General features: G+C 42.9%; 1 protein-coding gene across 2 annotated transcripts in view; it reads left to right on the forward strand.

The window, feature by feature from the left end:
- Positions 1-5,048: 5,048 nt before the first annotated feature.
- The window catches only part of HIVEP2 (HIVEP zinc finger 2), a 28,052-nt gene continuing 15,356 nt past the window's right edge, over positions 5,049-17,744 (forward strand). The window contains exons 1-3 of one of the 2 annotated variants that reach the window (XM_020899667.2): positions 5,049-10,490; positions 12,416-12,570; positions 16,297-16,472. In XM_020899667.2, coding sequence (XP_020755326.2) covers positions 5,319-10,490; positions 12,416-12,570; positions 16,297-16,472 — 5,503 coding nt within the window. In that variant the 5' untranslated portion in view covers positions 5,049-5,318. The remainder of the gene's footprint in view (positions 10,491-12,415; positions 12,571-16,296; positions 16,473-17,744) is intronic. The other variant, XM_070461326.1, reaches the window with a different exon arrangement.

Below are 17,744 nucleotides of genomic sequence, written 5' to 3' on the forward strand. Positions count from 1 at the left end.
TACCAGAAGTCATAAGGTTAAAGGTAGAAATCCCTTCCTTTGTCCTTTCTTTTGACCCCCTGGCTCCATTTCTGTGATTTAACTCATGTAAAAGCTGTTTGGCATCCTTACAGAAATTTTCTGTTTATTGCCTGTTTCTCTTTTACACAAATGGGACTATAAAATACATTCTAGGTCGCAATAAACTATTTTACATCCAATGTTACTACCTTCTGGATGAGCTTTTATATTAGTACTTATAGATATACTTCATTTTCTTTAAGTGGCTGAGTCCTATGACTGAGCCTTAATTGACCTACGTAATCCTTATACATACATCTTTGTGCTCTTGTGTACATCTATAAAGACACATTTCAAGAAATGGAATTTCTGGACCAAAGAATATGAGCTTTCTTACTATGATAAACACTGCTATATTGCCTATTAAGGAAACATCAGATATCATCATAATTGATAGAATTGAACATTGAAGTTCTCAGAATTCTATGTGTACTACATTGGCCATTACCTTATGGAAACTGAGTATTCACGTAATATCTAATAGTTTCTAAGTTGTCAAGTTTTCCTGGGCCATTCATAGTCATGCGGAAGACTCTTTCACTTTGCTGTCATTCAAATTTCCTAAAAAGGATATTTATTAAAAAAATTTTTAAATATACAGGTTACATTTTAAAAACCCACTCCTCAACTTTTTAATATCTAAGGAATTAAAACCAAGCCTTTCTGTTAAAAGTCTAAGATGTTTTAATATGTTAATCTTATATTTTAGAAAATATGATACTGAAGTTTAAAAAATTTTTTTCTCCTTGAGTTATTTTTAGGCATAGTGACAATCAATATTATGTTTACTACTTGAGTATAGTGTTTTCTAAAGCAGTTACTTGCTGTATTTTTTAGAGCACATAATACGGTGTTGTTTGCTGTTCAGTCGCTCAGTCGTGTCCAACTCTTTGTGACCCCATGGACTGCACCACACCAGGTTTCCCTGTCCTACACCACCGCCCAGAGTTTGCTCACACTCGTGTCCATTGAGTTGGTGATGTCATTCAACCATCTCATCCTCTGTCATCCCCTTTTCCTTCTGCCTTAAGTCTTTCCCAGCATCAGGGTCTTTTCCAATGAGTTGGCCCATCACATCAGGTGGCAAGAGTCTTGGAGCTTCAGCATCAGTCCTTCCAGTAATTTTTAATTCAGGGTTGATTTCCTTTAGGATGGACTGGTTTGATCTCTTTCCTGTCCAAGGGGTTCTCAAGAGTCTTCTCCAACACCACAGTTCAAAGGCATCAATTCTTCCGTGCTCAGCCTTCTTTATGGTCCAACTCTCACATCAGTACATGACTACTGGGAAAACCATAGCTTTGACTATACAGACCTTTGTCAGCAAAGTAATGTCTCTGCTTTTTAATATGCTGACTAGGTTTGTCATAGCCTTTCTTCCAAGGAGCAAGCATCTTTTAATTTCACGGCTGCAGTCACCATCCACATTGATTCTGGAGCCCAAGAAAATAGTCTGTCAGTGTTTCCATTGTTTCCCCATCTATCTGCCATGAAGTGATGGGACTGGATGCCATGATCTTAGTTTTTTGAATGTTGAGTTTTAAGCCAACTTTTTCACTCTCCTCTTTCACTTTCATCAAGAGGCTCTTTAGTTCCTCTTCGCTTTCTGCCATGAGGGTGGTGTCATCTGCATATCTGAGGTCATTGATATTTCTCCCCACAATCTTGATTCCAGCTTGTGCTTCAGACAGCCTGGCATTTCATATGATGTACTCCACATATGAGTTAAATAAACAGGATGATAATATGCAGTCTTGATATACTCCGTTCCCAATTTGGAACCAGTCTGTTGTTCCATGTCAGGTTCCTACTGTTGCTTCCTGACCTGCATAAAGGTTTCTCAGGAGGCGGGTAAGGTGGTCTGGTATTCCCATCTCTTTAAGAATTTTCCACATTTTGTTGTGATCCACACAGTCAAAGGATTAAGCGTAGTCAATGAAGCAGAAGTAGATGTTTTTCTGGAACTCTCTTGCTTTTTTTTATGACCCAACAGATGTTGGCAATTTGATCTCTGTTTCCTCTGCCTTTTCTAAATCCAACTTGTACATCTGGAAACTCTCGGTTCACATACTGTTGAGGCCTAGCTTGGAGGATTTTGAGCATGACCTCACTAGCATGTGAAACGAGTGCAACTGTGTGGTAGTTTGAACATTTTTTGGCATTGCGTTTCTTTGGGGTTGGAATGAAAACAGCTTTTCCAGTCCTGTGGCCACTGCTGAGTTTTCCAAATTTGCTGGCATATTGAGTGCAGCATTTTCACAGCATCATCATTTAGGACTTGAAATAGCTCAGCTGGAATTCCATCACTAGCTTTGTTCATAGTGATGCTTCCTAAGGCCCACTTGACTTTGTACTCCAGGATGTCTGGCTCTAGGTGAGTGATCACACCATCATGGTTATCTGGGTCATTAAGATATTTTTTGTATAGTTCTTCTGTGTATTCTGACCACCACTTCTTAATATCTTCTGCTTCTGTTAGGTCCATACCATTTCTGTCCGCTATTGTGTCCATCTTCGCATGAAATATTCCCTTGGTATCTCTGATTTTCTTGAAGAGATCTCTAGTCTTTCCCATTTTATTGTTTTCCTCTATTTCTTTGCATTGATCACTTAGGAAGGCTTTCTTATCTCTCCTTTTTCTTTGGAACTCTGTATTCAGATGGGTATATCTTTCCTTTTCTCCTTTGCCTTTCGCTTCTCTGCCTTTCTCAGCTCTTTGTAAGGTCTCCTCAGACAAACATTTTGCCTTTTTAGCATTTCTTTTTCCTGGGGATGGTTTTGATCACCACCTCCTGTACAATGTTTTGAACCTCCGTCTGTAGTTCTTCAGGCATTCTGTCGATCAGATCTAATCCCTTGAATCTATTTGGCAGTTTCACTGTATAATCATAAGGGATTTGATTTAGGTCACACTTGAATGGCTTAGTGGTTTTCCCTACTTTCTTCAATTAAGTCTGCACTTTGCAATAAGGAGTTCATGATCTGAGCCACAGTAAGCTCCCAGTCTTGTTTTTGCTGACTATATAGAGCTGCTTCATCTTCAACTGTAAAGAATATCATCAGTCTGATATTGGTATTGACCATCGGTGATGTCCATGTGTAGAATTGTTTCCTGTGTTGTTGCAAGAAGATGTTTGCTATGACCAATGTGTTCTCTTGGCAAAACCCTGTTAGCCTTTGCCCTGCTTCATTTTGTACTCCAAGGCCAAACTTGCCTTACTCCAGGTATCTCTTGACCTCCTACTTTTGCATTCCAGTCCGCTATGATGAAAAAGACTTTTTTTTTTTTTGGTGTTAGTTCTAGGAGTTCTTATAGAACATTCAAGAAGGTTGAGTGGTCTTCATAGAACTGTTCAACTTCAGCTTCTTTGGCATTAGTGGTTGGGCATAGACTTTGATTACTATATCAAATGGTTTGCCTTGGGAACGAACCAAGATAATTCTTTCATTTTGAGATTGCAGAGACATTACTTTGCCAACAAAGGTCTGTCTAGCCAAAGCTATGGTTTTTCCAGTAGTAGTATGGATATGAGAGTTGGACTCTAAGGAAAGCTGAGCACTGAAGAATTGATGCTCTTGAACTGTGGTGTTGGAGAAGACTCTTGAGAGTCCCTTGGACTGCAAGGAGATCCAACCAGTCCATCCTAAAGGAAATCAGTCCTGAATATTCATTGGAAAGACTGATGCTGAAGCTGAAACCTCCAATACTTTGGCCACCAGATTCGAAGAGCTGACTCATTTGAAAAGACCCTGATGCTTGGAAAGATGGCTGGATGGCATCACCGACTCAATGGACATGAGTTTGAGTCAACTCTGGGAGCTGGTGATGGACAGGGAGGCCTGGCGTGCTGCAGTCCATGGGGTCACAGAGTCGGACAGGACTGAGTGACTGAACTGCATTTTGGACTCTTTTGTTGACTACGAGGGCTACTCCATCTCTTCTATGGAATTCTTGCCCACAGTAGTAGATATAATGGTCATCCGATTTAAACTGGCCCATTCCTGTCCATTTTAGTTCACTGATTCCTAAAATGTCAGTGTTCACTCTTGCCATCTCCTTATATTACATCTCATAACATTGTGAGATCTACATATAATGAATTTTAAACTGACATTTGTAATTAGCAATGTTGTAGTTTAATGGAACAACATTTCCTAACTGTATTTATTTTCTACCCAGGAAGCGTCAAGACAATCATGCCCATGAGAACTCTAAACCATTCAGGTAAACATTATACTATTTTAACTTTCCCCAAAATATGTTTTGTCATCCATATTATGAAGATTTTATAACTATTTTATTTAGATGCACTTTTCTGCCTTTTCCAAAGCTCTTGTAGCCAGCCTTAGTCTCATCAATGTTTTTAAGCTATAAAATATACTTATATTTTATGTTAACATTATATATAATACATGTAACATTTTATGTTAACATCATATTATATACTTGTAAATTATATCATATTATAATTTAACATATCTAAATAGAGAAATATGTAGTACACTTAGCATGTAAGTCATAAAACTTGGTTAGAAATAGCTCCAAATTTATTTTCATGAAGACTTTTTAAAATGTTATGATTTTATAAATAATATATATCAAAAGTTTTCCTTTAAATGCTCTTATTTTATCAAGATTAAGGAGGTTTAAAAGGGTGACCAAAAGTTAAGAGATTTATGCTTATGAAAATATGAAATTTGCAATCAATAACCTTTAATTGTGGAATTAGTGTAACAGATATAAAAAGGATTTCTTGGAATAAACATATTTTCACTTTATCCAATTTCAGGCTGTATATTTAGGGTTGGTTTTAGTTTCTTACTTGATAACTGTTATTGACAATCTCTTTGTGTTTTGTTCTGTTTTCTTTCAGACCATTTTGTCTTAGTGAAACTGACAGTTGAACTTTGCTCTAGTTGATGGGCAAAATTTCTCCTAGACTATTCATCATCCCAATTTCATCCTAGTTGAAAATATTCAAATGCCATAAGAAATCTTTATAGATTTGCACTTAGCTTTTGGATGGACATTTCTACAATGGAGAGAACTGTGTTATAGCCCCGGTCCAAGGACATTACCATCAAATGCCCACAGACTACGGGGTAGGTGTGGAAGGTTCCAAAGAGAAGGAGAACTCAGCAAGTTTGCAGACACCCTGGAACATGGAAGCAAGCAAGCTTTGAAAGGCACAGCTTTGAAGGCACTCCATGAGTCTGCACGGCTTTCAAGCAAACTAGCACTTGAGACCTTGTGTGACAAAATGGACACTGGGGACACAGCTCTAGGACAAAAAGCTACCTCAAGGTCTGGAGAAACTGATAAAGCATCAGGTAGATGGAGACAGGAACAATCAGCTGTTATTAAGATGAGCACTTTTGGCAGTCAAGAAGGACAGCGGCAACCACAAATTGATCCTGAGCATATCGGAAACACAGCATCAGCACAACTCTTTGGTTCTGGGAAACTGGCCTCACCTAGCGAAGTGGTCCAGCAAGTCACAGAGAAGCAATACCCACCACACCGTCCAAGTCCTTATTCATGCCAACATTCACTGTCTTTCCCTCAGCACTCATTGCCACAGGGGGTCATGCACAGCAACAAGCCACACCAGAGCCTTGAAGGCCCTCCGTGGCTTTTCTCTGGCCCTTTGCCATCTGTTGCCTCTGAGGACCTATTTTCCTTTCCTATACACGGCCACAGTGGTGGTTATCCTAGAAAAAAGATTTCAAGTCTGAACCCTGCTTATAGCCAATACTCCCAGAAAAGTATCGAACAGTCCGAAGATGCTCACAAAAAAGAGCACAAACCCAAAAAGCCCGGCAAGTACATTTGCCCTTACTGCAGCAGGGCGTGTGCCAAACCCAGCGTACTGAAAAAACACATCAGGTCCCATACCGGTGAGCGGCCATATCCGTGTATACCTTGTGGCTTCTCTTTCAAGACGAAGAGCAATTTGTACAAGCACAGGAAGTCACATGCCCATGCAATTAAGGCAGGATTAGTCCCTTTCACAGAGTCAGCGGTATCAAAATTGGATCTAGAGGCCGGTTTTATTGATGTAGAAGCAGAAATACATTCGGACGGTGAACAGAGTACAGACACAGATGAGGAGAGTTCTTTGTTTGTTGAGGCGTCTGACAAGATGAGTCCTGGCCCACCCATTCCACTGGAAATGGCCACCAGAGGTGGCTATCATGGGTCATTGGAAGAATCGCTGGGAGGCCCAATGAAGGTGCCGATTTTGATTATCCCCAAAAGCGGAATTCCTTTAACTAATGAAAGCTCCCAGTATATTGGCTCTGATATGTTACCAAATCCGTCTTTAAGTACTAAGGCTGATGACTCTCACACAGTTAAACAGAAACTTGCACTAAGACTGTCAGAGAAAAAAGGACAAGATTCTGAGCCATCTCTGAACCTTCTGAGCCCGCACAGTAAAGGAAGCACCGACTCTGGTTACTTTTCCCGCTCAGAAAGCGCAGAGCAGCAGATCAGCCCTCCAAACACAAACGCGAAGTCTTACGAAGAAATCATCTTTGGAAAATACTGTCGGCTTAGTCCAAGAAATACACTCAGTGTTACAACCACCAGTCAGGAGCGCGCCACGATGGGTAGGAAGGGCACCATGGACTCATTACCTCATGTCAACACCAGGTTAGATGTCAAGATGTTTGAAGATCCTGTTTCCCAGCTGATCCCAAGCAAGGCGGAAATTGATCCCAGTCAGACAGGCATGCTAAAATCCACCAAATTCAACAGTGAGTCAAGACAATCCCAAACGATTCCATCATCTATCAGGAATGAAGGAAAACTTTATCCAGCCAATTTCCAAGGCGGCAGCCCAGTTCTACTCGAAGCGCCAGTTGACTCTTCACCCCTTATTCGAAGCAACTCAATGCCAACTTCTTCAGCAACTAACTTAAGTCTTCCTCCTTCTTTGAGAGGAAGTCACTCATTTGATGAGCGGATGACTGGCTCTGATGATGTGTTCTACCCAGGAACGGTAGGCATACCACCTCAGCGCATGTTAAGGAGACAAGCGGCTTTTGAGCTGCCTTCAGTCCAAGAGGGGCACCTGGAGGGAGATCACCACGGCAGGGTGTCCAAAAGCATCACAGGTCCATCCTTGAAGGAAAAGAAATTGATTCCTGGGGACAGGGTCGGCTATGACTATGACGTCTGCCGCAAGCCCTATAAGAAGTGGGAGGACTCTGAGACGACGAAGCAAAGCTACAGGGATGTTTCCTGCATCAGCCCCTTGAAACATGGCGGGGACTATTTCATGGATCCCTCGGCGCCATCCCAGGGCGTGCCAACCATGTTTGGAACCACGTGTGAAACTCGAAAACGCCGGAAAGAAAAGAGCGTGGGGGACGAGGAGGACACCCCCATGATCTGCAGCAGCACGCCCTTGGGCATCGCGACTGCAGATTATGAGTCCAAGCTGCAGATGCAGGAAGGCGCGAGGAGTGGGTTCGGCCTGGCTGGACAGGAAAACCCTTCTCATGGGCACTCTGAGCGCTTTGACCTGTGTCGACCCCCGCTGCAATCTGGGAGTCCCTCTCTCGGGTCGGAGGAGTCACCCTTGGCGGCTGATCAGGACAAGCAATTGGACGGAGCGGGCAGGAAGCCTCCCGGAAATGTGATCTCTGTGATTCAGCACACCAACTCGCTGAGCCGCCCCAATTCCTTCGAGCGGTCCGAGTCCGCTGAACTCGCAGCCAGCGCCCAGGAGAAAGCCTCGTCACCCTCCGAGACGTGTGACAGTGAGATCTCCGAAGCCCCGGTGAGCCCGGAGTGGGCCCCGCCCGGGGAGGGCGCAGACGGCGGGGGGAAGCCGTCCCCTGCGCCGCAAGCCCCGCCGCCGCCGCCGCCGCCGCCCTACCACGCGCCTCCTCGGCTGGTGCGTCAGCACAACATCCAGGTGCCGGAGATCCGCGTGACCGAGGAGCCGGACAAGCCGGAGAAGGAGAAGGAAACGCAGAGCAAAGAGCCGGAAAAGCCAGTGGAGGAGTTCCAGTGGCCCCAGAGAAGCGAGACCCTCTCCCAGCTCCCGGCCGAGAAGCTGCCGCCCAAGAAGAAGCGTCTGCGACTCGCGGACATGGAGCACTCCTCCGGGGAATCCAGCTTCGAGTCCACGGGCACCGGCCTCTCCCGCAGCCCCAGTCAAGAGAGTAACCTGTCCCACAGCTCCAGCTTCTCCATGTCTTTCGACCGAGAGGAGACCATGAAGCTTGCGGCGCCTCCCAAGCCGGATGAGTTCGGGAAGCATTCGGAGTTCTTGACCGTCCCCGCCGGTTCCTACTCACTATCTGTCCCCGGCCACCACCACCACCAAAAGGAGATGCGACGCTGCTCATCTGAGCAGATGCCTTGTCCTCACCCCACGGAGGTCCCAGAAATTCGGAGCAAGTCATTTGATTATGGGAACCTGTCCCATGCGCCCGCAGCCGGGGCGTCGGCCGCCTCTGCGCTGTCTCCATCCCGGGAGAGGAAGAAGTGCTTTCTGGTGCGCCAGGCGTCCTTCAGTGGCTCTCCTGAGATCGCCCAGGGGGAGGCCGGCGCGGATCTGGGTGTCAAGCAAGAGCAGCTGGAGCATCTGCACGCCAGCCTCAGGTCCACGTGGCCCCACGCCGCGTGCGCCGTGCTCCCTCCCCTCCCCGCCGAGGACCCAGGGAAGCAGGTCGTGGGTCCCTGCCCCCAGCTGAGCTCAGGTCCCCTCCACCTGGCCCAGCAGCAGATCCTGCACCTGGACAGTCAGGAATCTCTGAGAAATCCCTTGATACAACCGACATCGTATATTGCAAGCAAGCACTTGTCCGAACAGCCACATTTGTTTCCCCATCAGGAGGCTCTCCCCTTTTCTCCAATCCAGAGCGCTTTGTTTCAGTTCCAGTATCCTACCGTCTGTATGGTCCACTTACCAGGCCAGCAGCCCCCCTGGTGGCAGGCGCACTTCCCCCATCCCCTTGCTCAGCACGCTCCGAAGAGCTATGGCAAGCCTTCTTTCCAGGCAGAAGTTCACCCCAGCTACCCCTTGGAGCCCTTGGCCGAACACACTGGAAAGAAATCCGCTGATTACACGCACACGAAAGATCAAACCTACCCGGGCTATTCAGGAACATCAGGGCTACCCTCAAAGAACCTCCTTCCAAAGTTTCCCTCCGGGGAGAGCACCAAGTCAACGGATTCTCCCTCTGAGCAGGTTCTTCAGGAAGATTTTGCCTCAGTGAGCGCTGGGCCCTTGCAGTCCTTACCGGGAACAGTGGTTCCTGTTAGGATCCAGACGCACGTCCCATCCTATGGGAGTGTCATGTACACAAGCATTTCTCAGATGCTTGGGCAGAACAGTCCTGCCATTGTCATATGCAAAGTCGACGAGAATGTGACCCAAAGAACCCTGGTAACCAACGCGGCCATGCAAGGAATAGGATTTAACATTGCCCAGGTGTTGGGGCAGCATGCAGGCTTGGAAAAATACCCCATCTGGAAAGTACCTCAGACCTTACCCCTCGGCTTGGAGTCCTCAATCCCCTTGTGTTTACCTTCCACCTCTGACAGCGTGGCCACCCTGGGGGGCAGCAAACGCATGCTTTCTCCGGCCAGCAGCTTAGAGCTCTTCATGGAGACGAAACAGCAGAAGAGGGTCAAGGAAGAGAAGATGTACGGACAGATCGTAGAGGAGCTCAGTGCCGTGGAGCTGACCAACTCAGACATCAAGAAGGGTCTCTCCCGCCCCCAGAAGCCCCAGCTGGTTCGACAGGGCTGTGCCTCGGAGCCAAAGGATGGCTTGGCGTCAGGGTCATCTCCCTTCTCCTTGCTGTCCCCCTCCTCATCTCAAGACCATCCCTCTTCCAGCATGCCCTCAAGGGAGCCTGGCTCCCGAGCATCCCCCCTGGGGCAGAAGTCGTCCAGTGGGCCCTCGGAAAGCAGAGAGTCCTCAGATGAGTTGGACATTGACGAGACAGCCTCTGATATGAGCATGAGCCCTCAGACCTCCTCCTTGCCACCTGGGGACAGTCAGCTCGAAGAGCAAGGCAAGAGCCAGAAGCTGCCTGCTGGTGTGTTGGGCCCCAGGGCCTCGGGCCCCGGTGGGAAAGTGGCGAATTCAACTCTTCTTTTCACGGACGTGGTAGATTTCCAGCAGATTCTTCAGTTCCCCAGTCTGCGGACAACAACGACTGTGAGTTGGTGCTTCCTAAATTATACAAAACCCAATTATGTGCAGCAGGCCACCTTCAAATCCTCCGTTTATGCTTCATGGTGCATTAGTTCCTGTAACCCGAACCCATCCGGATTGAACACCAAGACCACGCTGGCTCTTCTGAGATCCAAGCAAAAAATCACTGCAGAAATTTATACTCTGGCTGCTATGCACCGGCCTGGAACCGGCAAACTGACATCGTCAAGTGCTTGGAAGCAGTTTGCTCAGGTAACAAACTGTTTCTGAAAGCCTTCTGTGTTGTGGATTTGATTGCTGAGCAGAATAACGTAGTAAAGAATGTACGAACGAAAAGATAAAAGTAAAGTGAAGGCCAAGGTGGGCGGAATCCTCTGTAGACAGGCCTTAACCACTGACCGTGAACTTGGTTATGAGGGTCTTAGGAGTCCCAAGCACAAAGTATCTCCCTGGCCAGGTGCTGAGAAATCGCACTACAAGGACTAATTCCTTAGAGTTCCTCCCGCTTTCCGAATGACCTGGATTAGTGACCTAGGAAATCGACTTTTTGTTGATGTGAGGAATTCAGGAAATTGTGAAATGAGGACATAGAACATGGAGTGAGCACTAGAGAGGAAAGATTGGGAAGGTGTCAATTACAAATTGGTGTTTGCCAAGGGCATTTATCATCTGCCTCTGCAGAGATTGCATCTGAATCCTGTGCTTCTGTAGCTGTTGACCTTCCACATGCCCTGAAGGGTATTCAGGGTAGAGAGTGAGGCACTCTGTACTCCAGGGAAACGGGTGGAGCAGGTCTTTAGATAGATATTTTCAGGAACTGATTCCATGATTCCAATCCTTGTTGTTGTTCAGTCACTCAGTCGTGTCCAGCTCTCGGCAACCCCATGGACTGCAGCACACCAGGCTTCCCTGACCTTCACTACCCACTGGAGTTTGCTCAAACTCTTGTCCACTGAGTCAATGATGCTATCCAACCGTCTTATCCTCTGTCACCCCATTCTCCTCCAACCCTCAATCTTTCCTGGCATCAGGTCTTTCCCAAAGAGTAGCTTGCAATCCTTGCATCTCCTCTTATCTAGGAAAGTGCTAAATCCCTTCATGGTGACATCAGCTCCTCGTGACTGGCAGAAAACCTTTTGTAAGAAGAGTGCTTGATGGCATTGAACTCCCCCTTCACCAAAATCTTATCTATTGACCTTCCCCCACTACCACTTGGGCTTCCCTGGTGTCTCAGAGGGTAAAGAATCCTCCTGCAATGCAGGAGACCTGGGTTTGATCCCTGGGCCAGGAAGATCCCCTGGAGAAGGGAATGGCAACCCACTCCTGTATTCTTGCCTGGAGAATCCCATGGACAAAGGAGCCTGGCAGGCTATAGTCCATGGGGTCGCAAAGAGGCGGACATGACTGAGGAACTCATACACACATACACTAACTCTTTGGAGCAGTTTCTCAGGGCTATCTAAAGTGCTATCTCCTGGGTTGCAGTCCTTATTTTGCCCCAAGTAAAACTCAACTTACAACTCTCACATTATGCATCTTTTTTCAGTCGACAAAGGAGACTGCAGGATGTCAAAACTGAACTCTGCAAACTTCTGAGGGAGGGGTTTTTCCCATTGACTATACTTTTTACTAAAATTTATTTTATATTTATAATACATATTATTTCTCTCAACTCATTTTCCAGAATTAGTGGGTTTGCTTCTGCATGAACAATTGTTGCCTTACATGTAAAATTATAAAAATATTAATAAGGGCCATTTTGGAATTTATGCTAATAAAAAAGTAAATGGAGAATTTATGAATATAATATATATAAAATATACAGTATATTTCAGTTACCATTTCTCTTTAATAACTTTTGAGAATATTTTGGAAATGCATAGAGATTGTTTGAATTGCTGTTTCCAAAATAGCACTTGTTTTTAACGTTTTTGTTAGCGTTGCATGGTATATGTGCTAATGGGGTCTTGTTTTTAAAAGAATGTTGAATTTATTCTGTGGAAACTGTCATTCTTTTCTGATTTTATCCCCATTGTCCCTTCTTTTATGTAGCCACCCTATGGCCTTTTAGTGTGGAATTTAGGCTAATTTTCAGAGACCATGAAAGAGTGGAATATGTGGGCTTCCTCTGTGTTTTAGGGAATGCATACAAAATGATCCTCTCTTTTTTCCTGCAGATGAAACCTGATGCGTCCTTTTTATTTGGCAGCAAACTAGAAAGGAAACTAGTGGGAAGTATCTTAAAGGAAAGAGGGAAAGGAGATATTCATGGAGATAAGGATATTGGATCCAAGCAAACTGAGCCTATTCGAATTAAAATCTTTGAAGGAGGGTAAGGAAACATAAGTGCAAATGTCAACTATTCTGTTAGACATCAGAGTAAATGGTCCTAAGTGTCTTTCCCTGGTGGCTCAGACGGTAAAGCGTCTATGCCTACAATGCGGGAGACCCGGGTTCGATCCCTGGGTCAGGAAGATCCTCTGGAGAAGGAAATGGCAACCCACTCCAGTACTCTTGCCTGGAAAATCCCATGGACGGAGAAGCATGGCAGGCTACAGTCCATGGGGTCCCGGAGAGTCAGACATGACTGAGTGACTTCACTTACTCACTCATCTGTGTGGAAAAATGTCGTATCTCCTCTGGTCCGAAGCATAAAGCAAATTCTTTTTCTATACACATTTCTGAAGTCTGCTTGGTAATAGATAATGAGTTCATGCCCATGCTTTCATGACTTGCTTTTAATAAAAATGTCTTAATGTATATGGTTTGAACTTCTGCCTTAAATTTTCATACCTCTAATTTAAATTGCTGGACTTTTGATGTCATCTAAGTTTGTTCATTCTTTCGTATTATTTTTACAACCACTTGTGTTACTAATGGACATGTTTTTATTTTGTGCTTACAAAAATGCAGTCTTGCACACTCATGTATGTACCTGGAAACTAGTTGGTTTTATTGCTTTTATTATTACCTGAACTCCAGACGTACGGGATTTTACCAGTTCCTGCCCTACCCTCTTTTTGTTCCAGGACCCAAGCCAGAGCACCATCTTGCACTTAGTTGTCATGTTTCCCCAGCCTCCTCTGATCTGTGATAGTTTCTCTGTCTTTAGAAGTTTCTTTTTAAGAATTCTGAGTTGCAGAAACTCAAATGATAAGGTTCAGTGACTTTGTTATCTATCTAGTTAAGAAAAATTGCATGTGTGTGTAATGTCAAGTTTTAGATTTTTATAGAAAAGTATCTTCAATCCAGTCACATTGGAGAAAAAGCCAAGATATTTGCTTTAAAATTTAAAAAATTTAAAGAACATTAACCACATTTGGGGATTGTCATGTAATTACCTTATCTCTACAGCAGATCTATAATTTACAACTTTCCATGAGCATGAATTTATTCTAATTATATTTGGAGGACAAAGTAATGTTATCTCTTTGACTCTAAATTTTTAAATGGTTGATCAGTTTCTCACATAGACTTACATTTGGAGATAGATTTTGGAAGCTGGTTCCCTCATAGTGTTGGCCCCCTTTGGGTGGATGCCTGAGCATTGTCACCACTGAAACCACAGTTGTTTGTCGTCATGAAGCTTGTCTCAGTATTTTTTGACATTCCTCATCTTTTAACACAAACAAGAGAAACAGAGATAATATCTTTCCTCAGAGACCAAGAAGTCCCTGTGACTGAGTCGACCCTTGTCTCCAGCAGTCTTCTTCAGAGCAGTACACTTGTGCTAGACAAGCGAGACCTTCACAGGTCTGCGTGCTTTGGGGAGCTCATCTCCACTAACAAAAGATGCAAATGAAAAGCATATGTGAACATTTTATGACTGTGTTTTGATGATCCAAAAGGGTTGTGCCGATATTTCATTTCCTCTTCCTTTCATTGTCTCTTTATGGGCTATATCTCATTCATTCCTTAATCTGTGATCCAACTTCTGCCTGGTGGTGACCAGTTGTTTATTCCAAGAAATGTGTTAAAACCTCTTATTTTGCCATTGCAAAGTGATGACTTCCAAAAAAAAAAAAAAATCACTGGCCAAATTTTTAAGTGTGTATGTTTCCTATATTGTCTAATTCATAGACCTAGTAATTTCATTGTTGTTGTTGTTTAGTTGCTAAGTCATGTCTGGCTCTTAGTGACCCCATGGACTGTAGCTCACCAGGCTCCTCTGTCCATGGGATTTCTTAGGCAAGTATACTAGAGTAGGTTGCCATATTTTTTTCAAAAATCCATTAATTCTTATATCAAGTAGATTCATGGGTCTGCAAAACTTTTGAAGGGTAAATGTTTTATTTGTACAGATTTTTCTAATACATTTATATTTTATACAGAACTTAATTTTCATTCTGGAAGCAAGTTAGTCAGCTAAGGAATTAAAAATAGTATTATTTGAAAATGAAATGCATTTTCCATCAAGTACAATGATGCACCACAGGAAGTTTGAAGTACCCTTCCCTGAAGAAGAATTGCTGTCTATTAAATTATTTGTTTTATTCTGTAGTCCTTAGGTAGTTTCATCCAGTTTGGGACAGAGAATAGTGGTATTAAAAGGTGACATATTGTGCAACTTTAGGTTCCTTTCTGCTTTATTACAAAAGACAATGAGATGAAAAATGAAGTTCAAAATAGCTTTGAAGAAAAAGTTGACTTTGGAAGTTCCTTGTAAAGGGGGAAAGATTTAAAGGACTAAAAAGTATGTAAAATTGACCATTGATATTTTTGATACTACTTAATTCTCACCTGGATTGGTACTGACCAAAAAATAGATAATGTTAAGATCAAATAGTATCCATAGCAGAGTTGATAGGATGGATTTTCTATCTTAAAAATCCTTCAGTGGTTTGGACGAATAAAGCTGGATTTGCTTTTATTCCTGATGATGGATTAGCTGGAACAAAATAGAGAAGTTTGCAATGCTCTTAGAATATTTAAAAACAAACAAAAGAAAAAAAAAAAAAAGGCTAAATCTAAGGCATTTAAGTCAGTCCACACTGAGTAAGGGCATTTGTAGGTCACTTTACCTTTGGAAGTTATAAAAAGAACCCTCACAAGAAATATCTTCGGCAGTAGACCCATAATTCTAGCCTGAGATTTAAGAGATAAAGATATTCACTGAGTTATTCAGTAGAATGCCGCTATACGCTGTGATGGGCATGTTTCCTTAAATTCTGAACAAAATGTGACTGATGGTGATCACTGGGTAGGTTTTTTCCGTGGATTATTACAGTGAATACCTAAGACTTTGTTCATCTTACTGATTTAATTAAACTGGATGACCTCAGACATCCTTTCAAACCTCTCTATAAATCCTCCCAGAAACAAAGGCAAATTTGATTGAAAAATAGAATCTCTAGTTTCCATTATGTAACGGTACCTTCCAGAAGCCACTTGAAATGTAGACTTCACTTCAGTACAGAATTACGGTCCTTGGGAAGAACAGATCAAATCTGTAGGCAACAGTTGGTGAGCTCAGCGCAGCCTGTGTAAGCTAGAAATTTCTGACTCTCGTGCCAGGATTGTAAAAATAGAGTAGAAACTTGCAGTGAAGAATTCTATAATCAGTTATATTTATTCTAGCAATTTAGAGGGGTATATGTGTTGTGCATGCACATCTTAGATGATGTAATGTTAACAAGTGATATATGATGATTTAAGTATGCTAGTATAACTTTTTGGATGTTTCTTGGTATCCAAATCTGGAAGTAGTAAGGCGCACAGTGTTGCAACTCTTTGCAGCTTATATAAGCCCATTTGAACTTCTGTACAGAGTCCATATAGTCACATGTCATAGAAGAGCCAACTCCACTTTGAACTCCACATAGAAAAAAAATTCCTTTTATTTACAATGCCAAATCTGTTTCCAAGTTCTTTCAGGTACGGCATAGATTTCACTGGCTCTGTAGAAATAAAGTTGAATAATTGTAAAAGACCCATCTAAAATTTTGTCTCGAAAGTGATTAGCTTTTGGTTTTATATATAACATGTATGTGGAAACATGTTAGTATTTGGAATCATGTAAAGTATTTGGAAACACACTGGATTTTCCCTTTTTTAACAGATATAAATCAAATGAAGATTATGTATATGTCAGAGGACGTGGACGTGGAAAGTACATTTGTGAGGAATGTGGGATTCGGTGTAAGAAACCCAGCATGCTCAAGAAGCATATCCGCACACATACTGATGTCCGGCCTTATGTATGCAAGTTATGTAACTTCGCCTTCAAAACAAAAGGTACAGGTCTGATTTTTTTTTTTTTTTTTAAGAAGGAAAACTCTTTTTTTCTTAATGGCTGTTCCAGATTCTGAATACCATTTTGTAACTGTCATTGACAATTCGATGGTTTCTTTGTGAAAATGTGACATTCATGAAATGTGTTTTCTTTCTGTAAGTGGTCTGAGGATGTGAGACAGTGAGGCTCCTTTTATGACTGAAGTAAGAGCTATAGACTTAGGTCCAGGCTAGTAGTCTCGAAGGAAGTGGCTAAGAATTGCCTGCATAGCTATTACTTCTTGTTGGAAATGTTATGTGGTCTAGAGAATCTTTGCACCGGTATTGAAATTCTGCAGGGAGACAACCCATTCCGGGGCAGTAGGAAAGCAAAGCAGCAGCTGGGAAGAAAACATGTGCCCATGGTCAGTTTCAAGATTATTAATAATGTAGAGACCCACAGAGTCCCGGGTGGGCCCCTCCATCCACACTGGCATTAATTATGCATAGAAATTTGATCGCTTGTGTTCTGTGTATTTATGAGCTCAGAGACAATTTCTTACTCTCAGGCCACAGCTATTAATCTCATAAAACTAAGACTTGCCTTGAAATGATATTCTGTCTTTTAAAAATAAGTCTGTTTTTAACAGGTAGTCTTACCTGAAAATATTTTATACAAAAATGTTGCTTCAATCTTACTTCTATCAGATTGTAAAATTATGAAAATGTTCATAAACCCAGTGTTTTCAGAATACAAATAGTTGTGGAATAGAGGTGATTTGACTTCTATAGAAGTTTATTTTACTACTTACTGTCAAAGTATGCAGGAGACAGGATATATGGGTTCAATCCCTAGATCAGGAAGATCCCTTGGAGGAGGAAATGGTAGCCCACTTCAGTATTCTTGCCAGGAAAATCCCATGGACAGAGAAGCCTGATGGGCTACAGTCCATGGGGTCGCAGAGTCAGACATGACTGAGCATACATAGACGCATGTGCACACGTAGAAATACTAATGAAACCCTATAGACACCCCACCACTGACCTTACACAAACATTTTCCGATGTTTTAACTTTAATTTGCATACTAATTAATCTGCTCCACTACCCATCAAGAAAAATAAATATCAAATAAAACTATCTTTGGTAGAGAAATATGTACATACTTTCTTTTATACCCCAAATCCAAAATTGTCTTTATTGGTTTGTCAGAAATGTAAATGTGTTGCCTCTGAGCATATCTGTTTTTTCTTTATTAAAAAGATATTTATATTACAATTATGCCTCTGTGAAGCC

Source organism: Odocoileus virginianus, chromosome 34, assembly GCF_023699985.2.
Source record: "Odocoileus virginianus isolate 20LAN1187 ecotype Illinois chromosome 34, Ovbor_1.2, whole genome shotgun sequence".
NCBI classification, from domain to species: Eukaryota; Metazoa; Chordata; class Mammalia; order Artiodactyla; family Cervidae; genus Odocoileus; species Odocoileus virginianus.